We start from the raw sequence: 22489 nt of genomic DNA, 5'->3' as shown, positions 1-22489 counted from the left end.
TGAATATCCATAGCAAGACAAATAATAATGAGAAATTTAATTAGAATTTATATCTATAAAGAGTTATAACCCTAACATATCAAGTAGATGACTACTTCTAGCTATGACCTAAGGAGGAGTACTGGTCGAGTAAAACAATAATTAAGAATATTATACTGATTTATAATTATTGTATTATAGATTTGGGTATGTCCGCCTTCGGTTTAATCCCAATAATTAGATATAATAAATATAAGGTGCTTGTCTCTATTCTAGAAAACTATGTATTTCCAGAATTGTTAGAGTTTATCGGTACAGAGTAATATTTTAGAAAACTATGGGGGTTGAATACTAAATTACTGATCAACCTTTATTTAACAGCACCATTTGGAGTTCAAAAGACCAGGCGGCAGCTTACAAGTGCAAGTGGGAAATGATTGCACAAACAAGCATCTTTCTATCCATTTATCTCTATTAGTCTATATTGAATGTGGAAAATGATGGCTGCAGGTCTACAATTCCATTCCAACCCCATTCTTGTGTTATTGGAGCAATGTATCTATGACGAATTCGATGTAAAGAGAAAAAGAATGGAATAAGACTCTCCTTTCAATCAAAACTTTCCATTTTGCTCTCATTGCTGTCACACAAATTACATTCATTTAGACCAAAAGATTAGATAGATGGGATGCCTTTTACCATCCTAAGAAATGTTACAGAATTAAAGATAAAACTGTTTCATAGTTCAGATACTTGAAATCTCTTGTATATCACATTTTTAGATCCCGGCAAAATCATTCAGACGAGTTTACACTTAATTTATGAGTATATGACTGACTCATGGTTAATCGAAAACATGGTGGAGGTGCGAATATAAAGAATTAAAAGCTTAACTAAGAGGCGCGTATGATACACATAATGCTATGCTTTCTTCTTCGATTTTATAGGAACTCCTTTGTACATCTTAACTTTTTCCTTCAATGCATCTCGCCTTGGCCTTGCTATTGTGTTGTTAGGATCAAATAGCAAGACTTCTTCAAATGCCTTCAGAGCAGGTGTCCATTCTTTTTTGGTCTCATACGCATCACCCAGGTTGTTCCAAGCCGTAACATAGCCTGGTTGGATTCTCACAGCAGTCTCAAACTGAGCAATGCCTTTGTCAACCTTCCCATCCCGAGTGTAACTCACGCCAAGAGCATTATAAACTGTGATGATATATTAAATGCAGGGACATATATACATGGGATAAGTCACCATATTCACCATAAAATGTGCGATGGAGATGTGTGTATATATGCGCATTTTGTCTATCATGCATAGTATAGATCATATATGTTGTTTCACAAGCTTAAAGAAATCAGAGATGATATCATACTTGCGCAAGATCCTGTTCATCTCCATCCCATTTTTCAATTGCCTGAAGTAAGAATTTAGTAGCAGCAGGGTAAACTTTTCTACGTAACATCACTGCTCCAAGTTCAAATAACTCTGTTGCACTAGCGTCCCCACTTCTTACTTGTTCCTGAGGATCACTAAAATCAACAATAGATAGGGGATAGAACAAACATGTCGAAAATATATTGCTACTCTTATATATCCTAGTATAGAAGGCAGTATGTAGAAATCATGTGTTATAACTTGAATGGCATTTATGTTTGTTTGCTTCTATTTACACAAGTCTCTATTACTGCACTCGCAGTTACTTTCAAGCAGTAGATAAAAATAAAAAAATTAATCTGTGAATTCTCCTTTTACTTTTTCATTTTTAGCATGGGTAACTTGTTGCAAGCTGAGAGGTTTTCAGAAGTCAAAAGTTTGAGACATACTAGTATAAGAACAATGAGCTGACCAGGACATTAACAAATTGATATACAAGCACATTCTGGCAGGTTTGAACATTTAGACATATATGTGTGGGAGTGAGCTAAATACACCATTAGTCGAAAGGCTATAAAAAAATGAACCTCCTAACTTAAGACAAGGCAACAAAGTAATTCATATTCACATAATAAAATTTATGAAGTGCATTGTGTTGCGCTGTAAAGAAAGATTATATCTATTATAGAAATAAACCTGTAATTCTTTTGCTGAAAGGTCGAGTTCTCTACGAACAAGTACTTGACGAATTACAAAAAAAGTCCCAACCCCAAGCAAGCCTAGCAATGAAAGCACATACGAAAGCTGGATTCCCAATTCAAATAACTCCCCAATTTCATAAACAGGATCTATCTGGGCATATTCACTTGCGGGGGCCGCTTGTGAAGATGCCAACCATGAGACTGGTCCACACAAGAAAGTAGACACACCTACTAGTTGTCCTTTTAAATTCATGTTATCGTCATCAGCCAAAAGGGAGTCTGAAAAATTGGAAAGAGAACATTCGCTTATGTCAACGAAGCAGTTTTCGCTCAAACTTGTGAGGTATGCTTGAAACATGATAATTAAATATTTTAAGTCATTTTTACATCCATGCAAAGTAAACATTATTAATAATTTTATAATCAAACACCACAAAGGAGGGAAAGTAAAAACAAGGATAGAGCTTTGGCTTCTGGGAAAGTCTGGGAATTGGTAAAGCAACAAATTGGTGCAAAGAAAACAATATCAAATTGAGGACCAAATTTTATTGCAAGATTCAGATACTCCTAAAAACGAGACTATAACTCACCAGCTCTGAGACTTGGAGTAATTCACAGTGTACAAAAAAATCACATATAATGCTAAAAAGCAAGTGGCAGGTACAACTTACAAACTAAGAATGAAATCTTAACCTTAAGGCATGCAATGTTGTCCGATATATGCGATCTAAACATAAAATGAAATTACTTTATAGATTTGAAACTTAAGATATTAAGAAAAGAGAAAGTTAGCCAGTATATTGTTTGTAAATATACAAGCCCAGTGACAAAGTGGCATTTTATCTTGATAAAAAAAACAGCTTTAATGTGCAACAAATTATACGTGTTCTGAAATTGCCTTATGGAAAATAAGTAAAGTGGCAAGTGCTGAAGGACAGGATCTGGCTTCCAAGCTTTCTAGCGTATTTCCCACAAAGATGAATAAACGCAAACACATGACTACATCGATATAAAGATACCAGACATACAATTAATACTTAATAGAGTTACATATAGACCAGATAACATCTATAATCACTACTAGATCAGCCTAATATTAACTGATTACCTTTGTATCTTCTTGAGGACATGAGTGGTAATATGGGCAGTCGTCTTCCATATATCTGATTCAATAATCATCAAATGTAAACTTAGATATGTATATTCATAATTTCCAAACCTACACTAATCATCAAGATCATAAACATGTTGGCGGAAAATCGGGGAGCAACAGATTATAAGAAAACATATCTATGATAATGTGTTATGCAGTGTTGTGAAAGGCGTAAACTCACAGAAGTGCTAAAATCAAAAACTTATATTTTATGAAGAGCCATAAAAGAATTCAAGTGCAGCAGTGGGCCAAGTCAAGCTAAACCTTCATCACCTTTCTTAAAAGAGATTTCGAAAAGTTCCATAGGCTGCGTTGAAGGTGGACGAGATTAGGGTTATTTTGGCTTCATTTATAAGATCTGCTCAGCTTTAAGCATAACCTACGGAGTTGTTGCAAGTTTTCCCTCTGATTTTAGTGGATCTTTCTAAATCTTGCTTTATTTACAAACTGAAACTTTCAAGAAGTCCTACTTTTCGACTTGCAAATACTGTCCCAACCAAGGCTTCATGTTATCATGTTTTACATTACACTAGTGCAATAAAATGTAAGGAGAAGGTGGCCAATAAAGTTTCAATCAAGTTACAAGCAAAAACAGATGGAAAAGAATCAGATTGATAATGGAAAAGTACATAATCAAGAACCATCAAAGGGAAAAGCATCATTTCTCTCATCCCCTACCTTAAATATCACTATTCACCAATTTCAGTTATCCAATGCAAAGCAGACACTAAACTAAGATCATTAAAATAAGTTTAGCCATATTAAACCATAATAAACCATAATAAAAGCTTCTATATATCCATGTGAAAGTCTACTAAATTACAAATACAATAACTGAAAAGATAAAATCTTTTGACAGATTCTATCACAAACACAACAAATCATCAATATGAAACACTAACAACAAACAAACTTGCATAAACCTTTACAATATTGATATATATTATATACAAAAACAACAAAATGCAGAAAATAACAAGCATTACCAAAAGAAACTTTATAAATACATATACAAACACACACAATCACATGCAAATGATTTACCTGAAGAGAGAGTTTGTGGTTCTTGAACTTGGGCTTGATGGGTATTCTTGGTTGAGTTGATCCACGGCTTTGAAACTCAGAAACAGGATATTTATGGGTGGTATAAATTAAATTTACAAGAACATTGTGAGACCCATGTGAGTAAAGATGAAGAGGAGCTGAAGCATTAGAGTGGAGCAGCATTTCTACTACTATGATGTTATATTTATCAAGTGTCAGAATATATGTAAGAAAAGCATCTCTCAAGAATCCCAAACTGTGTGTCTGAAGATAAGTTTATCTTATGTATGATATTGTCTTTGCTTTAAACCGGATCAGACCGGATTCTTTTAGCTTGACCCGGCCATCAACCGGTCCAACCCGGTTCAAGATTCTTTCAAAGATAATTAGAAAATGGACTGGGATTAGAATTAGAATTGTGGAATTCATGTTTAATATTTTTTGTGCCTTATCTTTTTGCTCATTTTTTTTGCGATTTGTTCTCTTGGTGCTTTTTTAAATGAAAATAACACACTAGTTTTGCAGATTATATGCACAAAAATTGGCAATATTTTTAAATCTTTTACTAGTTAATGATATACACGATATACACGCACACGTTAGAAGTTGAACTCTTGACATCACGTAATGAATACAAGAGCTCAACCATCGCAACAACCCTTCGTTGGCGGCAATATTTATTTATAATGGTTTTGTTTATGTCAGATTTGTTATATGTAGAACCCTGCCTGCTTTTATATATCTTTATGTTAAAAAAACACTAGTTAAATATAGAACACAAAACATAAAAGGGAATGCCGCACTTGACCACAGTGAGTCAATGGCAATGTACATTTTCAAGCTTTGCCTCACAAGAAACTTTTTTTTAAAGGTATAACTTATAACTCAAAATTCTACTCCTTAACAAGAGCAACTATTAATAAGACAATACATTGTGGCTTGTGAAATTTGTTCTGCAGTTGTGCCTAGGTCGGGGATGATAACAAGGGACTAGAGCCATCGCTACAAGAAAGTACTCTCAATGAAGCTAGAATGTGAGATCCTTAGGGTCCTCGATTATCTTAGCTAGTGTTTGCAAGAAGGATGCTAGATCAGCACCATAAATTACACGATGATCAGCTGTAACATTTACCTGTAAAGTATGTGTTTACCCAAAGTAAGAAATTAACTCCTCCACAAGAAAAAAGGCAAGGTAATATAAGCTAGATTGATATAACCAAATTAATTTACCTGCATCTGGTTTTTCATGCCAATGCGGCCATCCTTAGTACCAACAATAGTGGGCTGAGATGCTCCTACAGCCATAATTGCACCCTGCAAAAGTATGTAAAAAATGTCAATATCCACGATTCATAGAGGTAACTTGTAAAGATGCCTCAAGAGAAATTTTACACTTACAGTTCCTGGTGGCAAGATGGCATCAAAGCGATCCACGCCAAACATGCCCAGGTTGGAGAGAGTAAAAGTGCCTAATGACCAGCAAACAGCACCATTTAACAATGAATGAAATGGCATATTTAATATCAATACAACAGTGCAGCAGCCGAAGATGACATTTTTAGGTAGAAATGAAGCTACAATTTGTAGAATAAGCGTGCAACAAAAAGAATCCCTGATATGTATAATAGTTTATCTGTTTATGACAAAAGTAAAGTTGTGCTTTCAGGAATAATAAGATTTAGGTGAGCCGGTTGTATGTGAAAATTATGAATTCGAAAGTGATTGACCCATCTGAATGAACGCATGGGGTTTTCATATAAATATATTTACTTTGACATGGGAGGAAAGAAGTAAGATATTATGTTGCAGGCATTAACTGGAAACTACAAATAACAAGAGCATTTGACAATTTGTTATTTAACCCTTTGCAGAGACCGTTGCATTAATCTGTCTAATCGAGTTCATTTGACCATGTATATTACATACACACAAAACAAGATAAAATTCAACAGAGGTCCGAGTGTCTAAGAACCAAGTCATGCACAACCAAAAAACTAAATAGAAAATAACATACAAGGTAGACAGCAAGAGGTATCGTCACTTTGTATCCTTGTAATAAATAAATAAATAAGCTTGGAAGCACGGAATGCTTTTACACATTTTTATACATATTTACATAAATATTTATGCTTAATTTTGTAATATAAATTACAAAATAATTATAGGTAATAAATCTTTATATACAATAAATCCATAAATATTTTCTTTTTTTTACATGTAGTTGTCAAGTATTGAACCCTACAACTTTCTCCATAACCAATGATACATGTATAATATTAAACTTTTATATCGAGTTCTCAAGTATGGAACCCTATAACGCATGGTGACAACTTAATGACCAAATATACAACTAATGCTTAGATATATCTACGCTTATATATATAGGGTCTAACTAGCACTTAAATGCTTCATGCTTCAATGCAAAGTGACTGGCCACTTCTCAACCAATATAGGATCTACACTGTGAAAGCAGCAATGTTTCTTTACTGAAGGTGCTGTTATCAAGGATATCAAGAAGTAGATTACTTCAATAAATTGACAGTTGTTGATTTACACTGGTTGCAGAGTGACTGGTGCTCTCTTATACGAGGGGGATGGTTATTGGTTACAGAAATAGTATTCAGCAGTATATTCTTCTACAATATAACTGGATTAGGAGAATGAACTGATGAAGAGTGTACTTGGATTCTCTCAGACAAAAAAGTCGATAATACAATATATCAAGTATCATAAAGCAATATAAAACGTATTTTTTCAAATACCTGTGGTGTATTCATGTGGTTGCAGCTGCTTTGCACGAGCCTTGTCTACCAACTCCTTCCACTTGCGTGATAATGTGTATATGTCAACCTGAAAATCCGGAGTCCACCATTCACATAAATTTTGAATTCTAAAAAACTATGAAGATATACAATTAAACAGAATTTATGAAGATATACTGACCTTGTCAGCATCAGGAAGCACAGGTGTAATCAACCCCCCATCAATAGCCACAGCAACAGCTATGTTAATGCTGCTGTTATAGGTAAAGCTCTTTCCATCCCTACAACTCGAATTCACCACAGGATGTGCAGCCAGTGCAAGAGCTGTAGCTTTTGCTAGCATTGCCGTCATCGTCACTCCCTTCGATTTTATCTATAAGTTTTTTTTTCAAAATACAAAGACCAATTAGTTACATGTAAACTATTTACTTATTAATAAAAATAAATATAGATTCAGTAACAGAAACAATTTTCCAGAACATTTAGCAAGAGAATAAACTACCAACGAACGCATCAATATGATTCCACATGACTGCAAACAATGTACAATTAGATGGTTGACGACCCGAGCTGAAGCAATTAGGTTCATTACGGCTGATATGAGGTTGATTCATTTAATTTAGTGAATTCTTTGTCACAATTATCTAGCAAAGTAGGATAGACTTCCTACTTCCCTTTTTGTCGCGAAACATCTAGCAGAACCCGCTTTTCTGGACTGATATAAATAAAAAGATACTACAGGGTCACCGCATCAAAAAAATATTGATGTAATTCTATTATTCTACTATTATATGAAAATGTAGACTTCAACTTAAATTAAAATGTTATTTCGTCTTTTTTTAGTGAGATTCTACTTCACTGATAGCCAAAAAAAAATATATAGTAAGATTTTAATTTTATACAATAAACAACGAAAGAAAATGCATGTAGTCGAGCCACAAGAAAAACATAAGAAAAGTTCCAATCCTCGATTTTTTTTTCATTTTTTTTACTATGCATCATATTATAAAACTAAAGTCTGACGGCTCCTAAAAAAGTAATAAGATATCTGAATTATCTTTGTCAAGTGTCCAATGACAAGAACAAAATAAATATGGTCTAATAAACTGAAGCAGAGACATAAGTCATTCATGTAATATCTTTTAATATATCAGAACTGAGAAACCACAAATCAGGATCATAGCATTGTATCTCATAATTAAAACACAAACAAAAACATCTTTACTTAAATTCATTCATTCTAAATCAATTAATGTAGAGTTTCAGATTTGAAAATTCATTACTTAGTAGAGGAATATATGTACCTTCTTGTAGAGAGCGTCAAGTGCATCAGTTGAAATTGTATATCCGACCCTAAATGTAGGCACTGCAAGGCTCTCTACCATATTTCTACTAACAGCTGCCTGCATTGCAGTAAATGGAACAACTGAACCTAGTTCAACTTTCGGGCCAGCATCTGGCTTAACACTCACATTCGGCTTGGCCTTATCAATTACAGCACCTGTAGCTGCTGCAGCTTCAACATCCTTGGCAACAATCCTTCCCATTGGTCCGCTTCCAACAACACTACTCAAGTCTATCTTCAACTCTTTAGCCAACTTCTTTGCATATGGGGATGCCACGATCCTTTTCCCTCCTTCTGATGCAGGATGCACTGACGATCCAGTTACTGACTTTGCCTTGGGGGCGGATTCAATTGCTGAAAAGTTGCAACAATATTCAGAAGATATGTAACGACAAAATGACAAGGTTTACCTGGTTTTGATTTCCCCGGGCCTTTACAAAATCCAAATGTTTAAATAAAATAATCAATGATAAATTTCATGTTATATAATCAAGTCACCACTCTTAAACTGCCAAAGATTAGCAATCCCAAAACTCGATGAGAAACGGAAGAAAAGTAGAAATTCCAAAAACAACTACACTTTTTTAAGTAGATGTTAGATAGCCGGAACAAGGATTTGAAGGGGGGGCCTTTTTGTGAAAATGGTACTTCAAATTTGAAAGATAAATCCTACATAATTATTCAAATGTCGATTATGCACACCTTTCCCTTGCCCCCTCACCCCGAATACAATAATAAATGTAAAACATTACATAATAACACACCCCAGGTCCAAAAACATTAACAGTGCACCTAAATTAACATCACAAAATGACCTGTGCCTAAATCCTAAACATAAAAACAAGCAATATACAAGTCCTCACCCTTGTACTAATGATCTAACATAAATGTGTCAATAAACGAAAACTAACAAACACACAAACACAAAGAATCAAACAAGTATCAATCAAACAACAAAAAATAAAAAAATCCTCACCCTTAGGAGCCGAATCACTAACAACAGCCTCCACCGGAGCAGGAGGCGAAGCAGCAGCAGCACTCGAAGAGCCCACATTACTCGAAGCCTTATCTTTGGCCATCTGAATCTCGTCCTCAGTCTCAGCTAACAATCCAATAGCTGATCCAACAGCAGCAACACCACCTTCATCAACCATAATGGCAGCCAAATAGCCATCATAAAAAGTCTCAACATCCATATCAGCCTTATCAGACTCGACCACCACAACTGATTCGCCTTTCGACAACTTATCACCTTCTGATTTAACCCAAGACACAATCTTTCCTTCAGTCATAGTGGAACTAAGTGCAGGCATGAAGATTTCTCGAATCTTGGCTTGAATTTTGGTGGGTTTCTTGAAATGGGGTTGGGGTTAAAACGGTGGTGGGGCGGTAGAGAGAGGGGGTTTTGGTGGTGGAGATGAAGGAAGTGTGCAAAAGATTAGACATTGTGAAATGGGGTTGCCTTGAATTGAGGAGAGAGACGAGAATGAGGAGAGATTGGATTGAAAAATCAAGAAAAATGAGTGAAATGGGGTTTTGATGGTGTGTGTTATGGTGAGAATAAAGAGGGAGGTGTTTGTGTTTTCATCGAATGTATCGAAATTGGGCGGAGCTTTCAACAAACTTCACCGGTTTAACAGATACATGTGTGTTGTTCACTTGTATTTATGATCGATCCAACACTCAAATCAATATTCTAAAATTCTAGTAGGATTTATAGGGAAAAAAGTTGGTTAATTTTGATATAAATTTTATTATTCTGATTCTAAAATTTATTCAAATATTGAGATATAACAGTGAATCTTACTAAACCATAATATCAGAATGAAGTATAATTTTATATTTTGATTATTCTCTATTATGACCAACTGATTTCTTAACAAATTAAAATGAGTATTACATTTTAAATATTAAAAAAATACATCATCTAAGTTTGAATCTCACCGACTACAAACATTTATATTATTTTTTATACCTTACCAAATTCGAATCCTTATTCAAATATTACAATATAAACAAGAATAACATATACAATCTTAAAAAAGTTAATTTATAAATTAAAATAAATATATATTGTATAAATGATATATAGAAGGTGTTTGAATAATTTTACTAAATTAAATTTAAAATTTTAGTTATTAAAAATAAAAATATTTAAATTTCTATTTAAAAATTTACTTATAGTTATCTTAAATTTTAATTTTATATTAAAAACATATTTAAAAACAAATATGTCAAAATTTAAATTAAAAAATAGTCAAATAGTCAAATAAATTATTAAAAATACATCATTACCAACTTAAGTTACAAGTTCTACTCTTAAATTGGGTTGGCAAACATTATTAAATAAGTAATTACCGTTAATACAAGACAACTAGAAGAGCACGCAAAATAACTCCAACTCGAACCGAACACTATAAGGCTATTATAGTATAATTTATTGTGCAAAATCTACTATTAAGGAATATTTTAATGGTGTCAAAATTACATCAAATATATAGCGTGACATCAAATTTGGTGTCAAAAATATATCTTGTGTCATTTTTACACCAAATCAGACGTCTTTCATAAATCCGGCACTACCCTTCTGTTTGTTAACAAGAACAAATTTATTCCTACCATATCCCAGTTATATTCTATTATATTCAAATAAGGTATTCCCTCCATCCCAAATTAGTGATCATATTTGACTTTTACACGTATTTTAAGGTGTCTTGATCACATATTTCATTTAATTATTTTTTAAATTTTTTTGTGAATAAAAATTTAAATCTTAAACTTTTATTCATAAAAAAAATTGAAAAATAATTAACGGAGATATACGGTCAATGCACCTCAAATTATGTGCAAAAATTAAGTATAACCATTAATTTGGGATGGAGGAAGTATTTGCTTTTGAAAAAGTAAGTATCTCATATGTTTACTTAAAGCAACTCTAACGGGGTGTCAAATCTTACATGGCATGACACTATTGTGTGCCTTCCTATTTGAGTTACAAGGATGTCAAGAGAAGTTACAGCTTTTGACACCCTCTAGGCACCTCCTCTGAATGAAAAAATTTCAATACTTGCATTTAAAATATGAATTGTTCATACCCATTATATTACATATAACTTTTTATATTATTTGTTGGGAACCATCTAGTCACCTCACATGCGGTGCCTACAATTGGAGTTGAATGGTGCTAAATATGATATTAATGAGGAAATAAATAAAAATTTATTATTTATGATGAGTTGGACATGTTTGGCACCCCCAAATAGTGCCTCTATTGAAAATGCTCTTTAACATTTATTGCAAAGTATAGTGTAAATATTTTGGAAATGATTTCGTGAATGGTGTAATGTTGACAATAAAATATTGTAAAAACTACACTATAACATGAGTAGTAAGCCCCTGTTAGGTAATGAATATGTTAGGTAATGAATACAACACAGAGGGGGTGAATGTGTTTTGGATTTTTTTTAAAGTTTTTTAAACTATTTTGGATATAATGAATAATGCAGTTTAACTTGTAGAGATATAGTGTTTAAACAGAATTAATAAACATGGACATAAACACAGTATCTTCAAAACTCACTTAATTTTATATTAAAATAAAGTATGTCTTATTACAAATTTATGGGTTCTTTGTTGGTAAGGAACTCAGCTTCTTTCTTGAAAGAGTTACAAGAAATTCTAGATCTATTTGTTACTTTAAAAAATAAAGGACCAGTGTTTACTTTATAGATCAGTAAACACAGGTTTTACACAGCATGCAATAACATGCACTAAACCCTACTTTAAGTTATCTAAAACTTTCCATCTTTGCAAATCGTGCATGTCTGTGACTTTCCTTTGTTAGTCAATCTTGACCTTTGATCTTGTACTCTTCAAGCTGGTTTTGTAGACTTTTCAAATCAGTGATTGATTTGTTTGTTGAATGACAATCTTGGATCTTTAATTGGTCTGCATTCTGTACTTGAGGTTTATATCGAGATCTCTAGTTTGAACTATAGAGAACCGACATATCGATAAGTACAATGGCTTATCGAGATCTCTTAGTTCTCTATAAGTGCTTTGACTTGTCGAGGTCTCTGAGTTCTCTATAATTGAACTTGACTTTTCGAGATCTCCAAGTTTCTGCATGTAGAATTGACTTGTCGATATCTCTGAGATCTCTATAGGCATTTAGACTTGTCGATATCTCTGATATCTCTAATGAGAAAATTGACTTGTCGATATCTCCAATCTTCATATCTTCATTTTAACTTGTCGATATCTCTGAGTTCTCTAATGCAGAAATGACTTGTCGATATCTCCAATCTTCATGTCTTCATTTGGCTTGTCGATATCTCTGAGACTTCTCTCTAAGCTATTTTGGACTTCTCAATAAGTCATTCTGGAGTTCTCGAATGACTTCTCTATATGACTTGATCTGTGACTTGTAGATATATTGACTTAGAATGTTTTTCTTAAAACAAATTTATTCAACTCCAAGCTTCTTCACAATTTCCCCGAGGCATGATCTTCTTCTAGAGTTTATTCTTAGGCTTGAGACTGTTTACAGAAAAATACTCCACTCTAATCTTTGACATTTTTATAGACTCAAGTAATACAATACAAAATACAAATTTAGATTATCATACAACTAAATTCTTAGGGCTGTCAATTTGACTTAGTCTTGTTATAGTACAGGCATGTCTTGTACAACAATCTCCCCCAATTTGTGAGAAGATTGCTTATCACAAATTCATGCCTGGTAACAAGACCAACCCCAAGTTACAATGAATAATAGAACATTACAAAAAAAATTGACAGAAGTATAGATTTTATACATTGAATGATTACAAGAGTTAGATAAGTACATTCATTAGACAAATTTATCATCTCATGTTTCTTCTCTAATGAGGTCTTTTAACTTTACATGTACTTCCAGTTCCTCAATGATTGGTGTCCCTCTTAGAGCTTCTACAAGCTTGAGCTTATCATCTAATGGATAACCATTCAATAAACCAACCCTAAATCTTGAGAATCTGCCAACCTTGATGTTTAGAAATTGTCCATCCTTGGTGATTCTACTCATCCCCTTTACCTTGAGTTCTTCAGATTTTTGAATAAACATTTCTATCTCCTCAATATACCTTCTTTTCCTCTCCTCTCTTTCAGCCTTTTCTCTTGCTCTTCCTTCTTCCCTTACTACCAACCATACAGCCAATACAAACCTCCATGTCTGTGTACCAATGTCCTTATCTTTCAGTAAGCTTATCACCCTCTTTATCTCTGTGGTTGAAAATATATCCATTAAGTTTCTGCCAAGTAAGGTGTAAGATCCATCTTGAATGTAGATTCTTACTTCCCTTAAGGATACAACCCAAACTTTGACCATTTCTTCAGCTAATTATTGAAAGTAAACTTCATCTGTGATGCACCAGTTCCGAGGTAGAAAATCTTTTTGATTAAAGCAGTTCTAGATGGCCCTCTCAATGACTTGCATTTTCTTTAATTTTCTTCCAACATATTTGTAGTGAGTTTTGGTTGGTGGCTTAAAAGAATGTAGGTTTGATATTTTCTTTAGAGAGGTTTGGCTTGAGGTGATTGGTATTTTCAGTAAGCTGTTAGCAGTTTATTTATACAGAAATTTGGGCTTAGAGGTTTGAGGTGGTATAATGTTTGAGTTTGTTGGCTTAGAGGATTGAACTTGATTTATTTGGATTTGTAGGGTTTGCTTTTGTGATTCCGAGCCATCTTCCTTCTTCTTCTTCTTTCTTCTCCCCTGTTCTTATCATCTCCCTTCTTCTCATCCTGCTTCTTCTCGTTGCTACCAGTTGCTCTAGAGGTTTGACTTGGATTTGAGCCAGAAGGTGGTTGATCATCTTGCTTCTGCTTATCATCATCCTTGTCATCCTTTAAGTTATAATCTGAAGTTGGCAACATGGTCTCTGCATTTTGAAGATATCTCCCCAAGATACTGATCATTTCCTCATCTTCAGGTTTCTTGTTTATCTTAGTCTTGAGATCAGTTTCAAGGGTCATTATCAATCTCACATTATTTCTTATACAATTCTTTGGAACTGTGAAGAATCTGCATTTTCTGGATTGTGAACAGATGTAGGTAATTCCCTTGCTTGGATGAAGATAGGCTTCAGGAAAAGTAGCTATCTGAGCATTCTTGAGTTCCTTTAGCTGTTGGGTGTCCTCTAGAATCACTGTATGTACTTTATCAATCACTACATCCATCTCAGATGGTTTCAATTTTTGAAGATTGGAGAGAGACACGCGTAGACATCTATCCAGGCCACAGTCATTCATATTTGCAACTATCCTTTTCTCCAGGAAATTATCAACTTTAACGATTACCACTCAGATAAAGTTGATATTATTGGTGTAAGTCATATGTCATAGACCTATTTGTATATTCGAGGATTCAACTCAACTCAAATAAGAATGTAATAAGTAAATAGTAGATCTACCGTCAGAGAGATCTCGCAAAGTAATATCTGTCAAAGGATTCAGAAACAAGGTTCATCTACAGACTTGAGGAGTTAATTCACTGGAAGAAGTTCAAGAAGTTGATCATGCCTCAGTGATATAAATCAAGATCGTGGATTTAATCAAGTGACAGAGATCTCGTCAGGGTATCAATTAATTACAAGGATTTAATCTGAAGAAAATCAAAGTGTCAGAGTCAAGACATGAAGAAACGTCACGGAAGTTAGTCACTCATGAACCAGACAGTACATCGAGTGTCAACGTTGAAGTGGTGGAATTGATTCATAATTTTCAGTGATTTTCAGAAGATTTGCAGAAGAATGGTTGCTGCTCAAGACTAGAATTAATTCTCTATTAATTAATTAAGTCATCTAATTTAATTAAGAAAATAAATTATATCTGCGAAGAATAATTTATTTATTAATTGAATTAATTGATTAATTAATTCTGAATTAATTCTAGGAATTTTAGGAATTTTCAGAAGCTTAATTGGATTAAATTCAAGCATTAAATCAGCAAGACAATTGAAAATGAACTAGCATGACAATCAGGATTGTCATACCGATTGTCATGCTAGGCCATTTTACATTGTCATACCGAAAGTTACATCAGGAGGGTGATTGTCTTGCTAGTTCATTCTGATTGTCTTGCTAGTTCATTCAGATTGTCTTGCTAGTTCATTCAATTGTCCTACCGAAAGTCATACAAGCTATAGGATTGTCATGCCAATTCAATTCTATTGTTTTGCTGATTTAAAAAGAAGCAGAAGACTTTTCTTTAATAATCTCTCAATCATTTTTTCAAGAACAAGAGACAGCAGCCGCAGCAAAACATTTTATCTTCATCTGCTTATTTCAAAGATCATAATTTCTAGATTGTAATGTTAAATCTAATCCACTAGAAATCTTTATCTTGTTCTTGTATATCAATCTAGCGGATTAAAATCCCTAGAACTTAATCTCAAATCGCGTTTAGCATTTGATTCTAATTATTGCAAAAATAGAAAAAGTTCATGTCGAATTTATTCTAGATTTGTGATAATTGATTTGAGATTAATACCTTGTAATCGATACAGTTGTTGTAACACATTTCAAGTTTAATAATATTTTTATTTAACTTGAATTTTGTTTCACATTTTTTATTCCGCATTTTATTCGATTATTTGGTAACGTTTGTATTCAACCCCCCTTCTACAAACACATTGGGACCCAACAATTGGTATCAGAGCCTTCTGATTAACGAACAAATCAAGATCCTAGACTTTTGTGATTTTTCAACTCCTTGAATTTTTATTTATTCAAAAATTCATAATGACTTCACATAAAGTTGGAACCGTTAAAATTCCACAATTTGATAAAGAGAATTATATCATGTGGAAGAAGAAGATGCTATTATTTTTACAAGTTGCAAATCCCAAATATTCAAACTTGTTAAAGAAGGGTATAAAAACTCCGATGGTTATTGAACCGGAGGTAATAATAGATGGTGTGGTGACTACTGAAGCTAGAACCTATCCAAAAGAGCCCGAAGATTTTACTCCTGCTGAGAAGGAAGAAGCCTCCTTGGATGCCAGCCTTCAATTAATATTAATTGATTCCCTTGATCCCTTGATGAACAGACATGTGATGAACTGTAAAAATTCCAAACACATGTGGGAAACTATTGAGGTGATTAATGAAGGCACATAGGAAGTTAGGGAGAACAAGTTGGAAATCCTAACCTCTGAATATGAACATTTCAAATCAAATCCAGGAGAAGGAATTACTGAAGTGTTTGAGAGGTACAATGCGTTGATCAACAACCTGAACATCAATGGAAAGTATTATTCAATCAGGGAGGTCAACAAAAAGTTCCTTTTAACACTGCCAGCTCATCTTGAACATAGAATCACTGCCATTAGAGAAGCTAGAAATCTGAGTGAGATTTCTTTGGACAGGCTCTATGGAGTGTTAAAAACCTATGAGTTGGAGCAGATTCAACAGAAGGAAGTCTACGGGAAGGATAGAATGGTCAGCACATCTAATGCACTTGTAGCTGAAGGTCAACAACAACAACAATCTCAACAATTGGAGAGAATGGTACAGTATTCCAAGGCTGAGGAAAATATGTTAGTAGCAGAATATGATCCTCCTACTACAAATCAATCAAGTGATGATTTTTATTCCTTGGAAGAGCTGGAGCAATTGGAAGACGAGTCAATGGCCCAAATTGTCAAGAGATTCTCCCATGTCAGATTCAAGAGGAATCCCAAGCTGAAGTACAAGTCCAACTACAACAAATTCCAGAAAGGTGGATCTTCATCCTCTAACACCAGCAGTGGTGGATACCAAACAGGGATGGTTGATCGGGGCACCATTAGATGCTATAACTGCAATGAGTTGGGACACTTTGCCACAGAATGTAGGAAGCCAAAGCAAGTAAGAAAGAACTCTGAAAGGGCTTATCTGGCAAAGGGTAGAAGCTGGGATGATACTGACAGTGAAGATGAAGATGAAGGAAATCTTGCTCTTATGGCTATTGATGGAAAAGCTTCATCGTCAAGAATAGAGGTAAAACTTTCTGATGCTGAAATGGTTTATCATCTAAGAGGTAACTTAGATTGTGCACGTCGTGATAATGAACTGTTAAGTTTACAGATCACAGACCTTGAGAAAGAGGTCAATGAATTAAGACTTGTGCACATTAATCAAGACAAATTAAAAGAACAGGTATCTTTTCTAGAGAATAGAGTTGACTGTTATAGAAAACTCGAAACTATTCTCAAAGACAAGATCACCGGTCTTGAGACTAAGGTTAGAGCCTACTTCAATTCTTGTTTGAAGGCTAAAGAGTTCTACAGTAAGCAAGCTGTTAATCAAACATCTGGAATAGGTTATGATTACAATGCTGCTATTGGAGAATTAGGCATAAACTTCCCTCCTCATGTATGTGCTAAAGGGAGGGAAGTACCACATGTGCTTAAGGGTGTTGATGAACCCCTCTATAAAGCATCAATTGCTGAACCATTTGATGCGACCTCTTCTGTTATTCAAGAAGAAATACGTGCTGAGGATCATGCTAATGAGAAGATTGTTTCCAAGTCAAGTGAGTCGAAAGTTCCAGTCAAAGTTGTGAAAGCAACTGAGACTAACTCAGACACACATGAGTTGGATAACAATAATGCCATGTCTACCATGCATAAATTACCTGCTATTAATCACTCTCATAAAGCATGTGGTGTTGCTAATTGTATGTCTTGTGCTTTTAATATGATGTATGCTTATTTTAATGGTAAGCATGTGTCTAATGATAAGACTACTCCTCGTCAGCATGTGAATAACAAGAAGCATGATAGGTCTAAGACTGCTAGTCCTTCTAAGGCTAGAAAGGAGACATTTGTGCCTAAGCTTAAACAGAAATTTGTTAAGGCTATTTTCAAGGTCAAATGTTCAGTCATTGAGAATGTTGAGATCGTTAAAATTAAAAATGTTGTTTTGTCTGACAAAGGTCAGTTCTACAAGTATGCCGGGCCCAACCAAGTTTGGGTTCCGAAGAAGGTCTAATCCATTTGAAGTGCAGGGCAGTATACAGGTATAACCGGTAGTGTGGATTCTTGACAAGTGGATCATCAAGACATATGACCGGAGATAGAGCCCTGCTATCAAATGTGGATTGAGAAAGCTGGCCCCCTGGTTACCTTTGGAGATAACAGCAAAGGTTTATCTGAGGGATATGGCTGTTTGCAAGCTGGGAATGTTATCATTGTAATTTTGTATATTATGCTAGGTTATTATCAGGAAGCAGTATCTAACATATAGCACCAGTGACGAGACTTGAGAATATTACGACATATCAGACACCTGCTGCACATTACACTTGGAATTGTACTCTAGTAAGATGTGTACAAGTGTACTCCTGATTGGTAAGTCAAAAGAGGAAGTCAATGCACCACAGTTCATGGACTTTGCAGCTGCAGATCTATTGGACTATGCAATTTCTTCTTCACAATCTCACTTCAGGTTGGTATGAACTAGTATACTGCTCAAGCAATCGTCAAGGACATGGTATGGCACTCTAACAGAAGTTATAATTTTATATGAATAAGTAGAGTCGTCATATTTATAACTCTCTTATCACTAAGCACAATCATATTGTTTTATATGTGCAGTGGTATATTGTTTATGCAACATAACAATTAGTATCTAAAGTACTTGACAAGTATCGGTCAATGATATCTTGTTAACATTATGTTGCAGATATTTGTAAGCTTTTGACATGAATGAGAATTACTTAGACTTTACCCTAAGTGATCAATGTTTTATCAAAAACTCATTCATATTGAAAAACAAAAATTAAACTTCTTTCTACATTAGTGATTTCTTATTTCATGTAAAATCTTTTGAAATCACTATTGTAAATCATTTTCTCTCTATTACCATATATTCTGTGTTACAGGTTCAGTCTCCAATGACTTTCTTTCATTGACAGTCATGAGGTTGAAAACCCACAACGTCTATCCCAGACTGTAAAGACAAACACAAAAACAGAACCAACCAACACTCTCTTACCACTAAATGTAGTATGAATGAGCGTGAGGGAGATAGTGCCTTAGTGCACCACATAAGGAAGGTTCTGTAGTCAACCCAGTAGCTCTGTCTCCTACATAGATGAGTAGTATTTAAACCGAGACAACTGCTAGCCCCCATACATCTTCTCAAAAAGATGTAATGGCTGAAAAGGCACAAAACAGTTACTAGATTCATTCTCTCAACAGGGTGAGTCTATTGAATTTTGCCTGTCGGCCAAGGTATCCGATGTAGTGTCACCACTTCAAACATAATCAATTCTTGATGCACAAGGAGAGGTTACACACACAAAGGATGAGTTGACGGAAACAAGAGTTTCGACCATTTTAAGGTCAGATTCGATTGTTCAAGGTTCGTTAGTGGACCAATTGCCTTTACAGGTGTTAGGAGAGGATACTGATCCAAAAGCCATATGTCAGTGGTCAGTGTCTACCTCCCCAGGCTTAAATCCCCTGGATGCATCTGCGGATAGTGGATCTGACATAGGCGCAGATCGGCAACTTGTTGACAATGATTCAGATATTACCTGATAAGTCACAAGGAAATGTTTTCACAGACATTAGAAGGGAACTTTGATCTTTATGCTAAATTCGTTGGATCATTGTTTACCTTCCCAGAATTCAAATCTGGAACCCTAAAAGGGAAACTAGCAACTTGTAGATTATGACTCAGATTTATCTGACGAGTTTAACAAGGATGGGGATTTGTGAACTCCCATTGCACCACCTGTGACCTCCTTAAGGATGGCTAAGGTGATTTTCCTTGCAGGTACAGCTGGATTATGGAGCTATGAGAGAAGAGTGATACACTTGTGAGAAAGAGTGTAAACACGAGTGGAGAGAAGAGTGAAACACATGTGAGGTACACTAAAACACAATCACACACTCACAGTGAGGAAGAAAGAGAAACTACTTGTTATTTCTTTTCCATCCAAGTGAAATATGAGAACTCCTTCAGACGACGGCATAAATTCCTTCTTTAAGGGGGAGATAAAAGCTTAAGTAATAGTTTGGAGGATTCCTCAACTAAGGGGGAGAAATAGCAGGGAGGAAGAAAAAGATCCTACTTGTACACTACACCACACCATTGTTGTTTGTATCTACGGATCCTATTGTACGGGAGAGGTGGTAAACACAAGGTGATTTTCTGATAAGGGAAGAAGCTGTTAGGGGAGTACCATTGGTTTCTGATAAGGGAAGAAGCTGTTAGGGGAGTACCATTGGTTTTTATCTGCGGATCCTATTGTACGGGAGAGGTGGTAAAACGAAGGTGATCTTCTTTAATCAGTTGATTCTCATAGGGGGAGAAGCAAGAGATATGGGCTTCTCAACAGGAAATGTGGTTGTACAAATGAAGATGGAACTACTTGAAGATATGTTCAGTCTAGAGGAACATCTACTTGGAATCTGGAAAATGTTAAATCTCATCCAGAACTTTTCTACTATTTACTTTGCATGTATATTTATATCTTTTTCTTATTTGTTAGTTGAGTTATCCTCTAGGTATTTGTGTGTTATTGTCTAACAAACAAATAGGGGGAGATTGTAAGTCATATGTCATAGACCTATTTGTATATTCGAGGATTCAACTCAACTCAAATAAGAATGTAATAAGTAAATAGTAGATCTACCGTCAGAGAGATCTCGCAAAGTAATATCTGTCAAAGGATTCAGAAACAAGGTTCATCTACAGACTTGAGGAGTTAATTCACTGGAAGAAGTTCAAGAAGTTGATCATGCCTCAGTGATATAAATCAAGATCGTGGATTTAATCAAGTGACAGAGATCTCGTCAGGGTATCAATTAATTACAAGGATTTAATCTGAAGAAAATCAAAGTGTCAGAGTCAAGACATGAAGAAACGTCACGGAAGTTAGTCACTCATGAACCAGACAGTACATCGAGTGTCAACGTTGAAGTGGTGGAATTGATTCATAATTTTCAGTGATTTTCAGAAGATTTGCAGAAGAATGGTTGCTGCTCAAGACTAGAATTAATTCTCTATTAATTAATTAAGTCATCTAATTTAATTAAGAAAATAAATTATATCTACGAAGAATAATTTATTTATTAATTGAATTAATTGATTAATTAATTCTGAATTAATTCTAGGAATTTTAGGAATTTTCAGAAGCTTAATTGGATTAAATTCAAGCATTAAATCAGCAAGACAATTGAAAATGAACTAGCATGACAATCAGGATTGTCATACCGATTGTCATGCTAGGCCATTTTACATTGTCATACCGAAAGTTACATCAGGAGGGTGATTGTCTTGCTAGTTCATTCTGATTGTCTTGCTAGTTCATTCAGATTGTCTTGCTAGTTCATTCAATTGTCCTACCGAAAGTCATACAAGCTATAGGATTGTCATGCCAATTCAATTCTATTGTTTTGCTGATTTAAAAAGAAGCAGAAGACTTTTCTTTAATAATCTCTCAATCATTTTTTCAAGAACAAGAGACAGCAGCCGCAGCAAAACATTTTATCTTCATCTGCTTATTTCAAAGATCATAATTTCTAGATTGTAATGTTAAATCTAATCCACTAGAAATCTTTATCTTGTTCTTGTATATCAATCTAGCGGATTAAAATCCCTAGAACTTAATCTCAAATCGCGTTTAGCATTTGATTCTAATTATTGCAAAAATAGAAAAAGTTCATGTCGAATTTATTCTAGATTTGTGATAATTGATTTGAGATTAATACCTTGTAATCGATACAGTTGTTGTAACACATTTCAAGTTTAATAATATTTTTATTTAACTTGAATTTTGTTTCACATTTTTTATTCCGCATTTTATTCGATTATTTGGTAACGTTTGTATTCAACCCCCCTTCTACAAACACATTGGGACCCAACAATTGGCCAATGCTCTTTTGTAGGTTACATAGTTGTTGTGAAGAGACATTCTTAAAACTGACAGAAGTTCATTAAATTCTTGATCTTGACAAGGTCCTTCTGCAGCTTTTTGAAGTCTGTCATTCCCAACATCTTTAGATAATTGAGCTTTTGAGGAGCTTTGTGTTAGGTCACACACACACTGTAGAGGGGGTGAATACAGTGTATAGTACACTCAAATCGAACTTTAA

The 22489-nt window shown here is 34.5% G+C and overlaps 1 protein-coding gene and 1 pseudogene across 1 annotated transcript; both read right to left on the bottom strand.

Moving 5' to 3' along the window:
* Positions 1-1295: 1295 nt before the first annotated feature.
* On the bottom strand, positions 1296-4530 carry LOC141712435 (tetratricopeptide repeat domain-containing protein PYG7, chloroplastic-like). Its single transcript, XM_074515369.1, has 4 exons — positions 4255-4530; positions 3166-3220; positions 2053-2336; positions 1296-1501 (listed from the first exon to the last, which is right to left on the bottom strand). The coding sequence occupies exons 1-4, from the start codon at positions 4435-4437 to the stop codon at positions 1349-1351; spliced, it is 675 nt and encodes a 224-aa protein (XP_074371470.1). The 5' UTR covers positions 4438-4530; the 3' UTR covers positions 1296-1348.
* Positions 4531-5039: 509 nt separating this feature from the next.
* LOC141712434 (dihydrolipoyllysine-residue acetyltransferase component 5 of pyruvate dehydrogenase complex, chloroplastic-like) lies at positions 5040-10041 on the bottom strand (annotated as a pseudogene).
* Between the last annotated feature and the right edge of the window lie 12448 nt (positions 10042-22489).

The sequence above is a fragment of the Apium graveolens genome, chromosome 3 (assembly GCF_009905375.1).
Source record: "Apium graveolens cultivar Ventura chromosome 3, ASM990537v1, whole genome shotgun sequence".
In the NCBI taxonomy this organism is placed as follows: domain Eukaryota; kingdom Viridiplantae; phylum Streptophyta; class Magnoliopsida; order Apiales; family Apiaceae; genus Apium; species Apium graveolens.
This window is presented reverse-complemented; position numbering and strand designations above follow the sequence as displayed.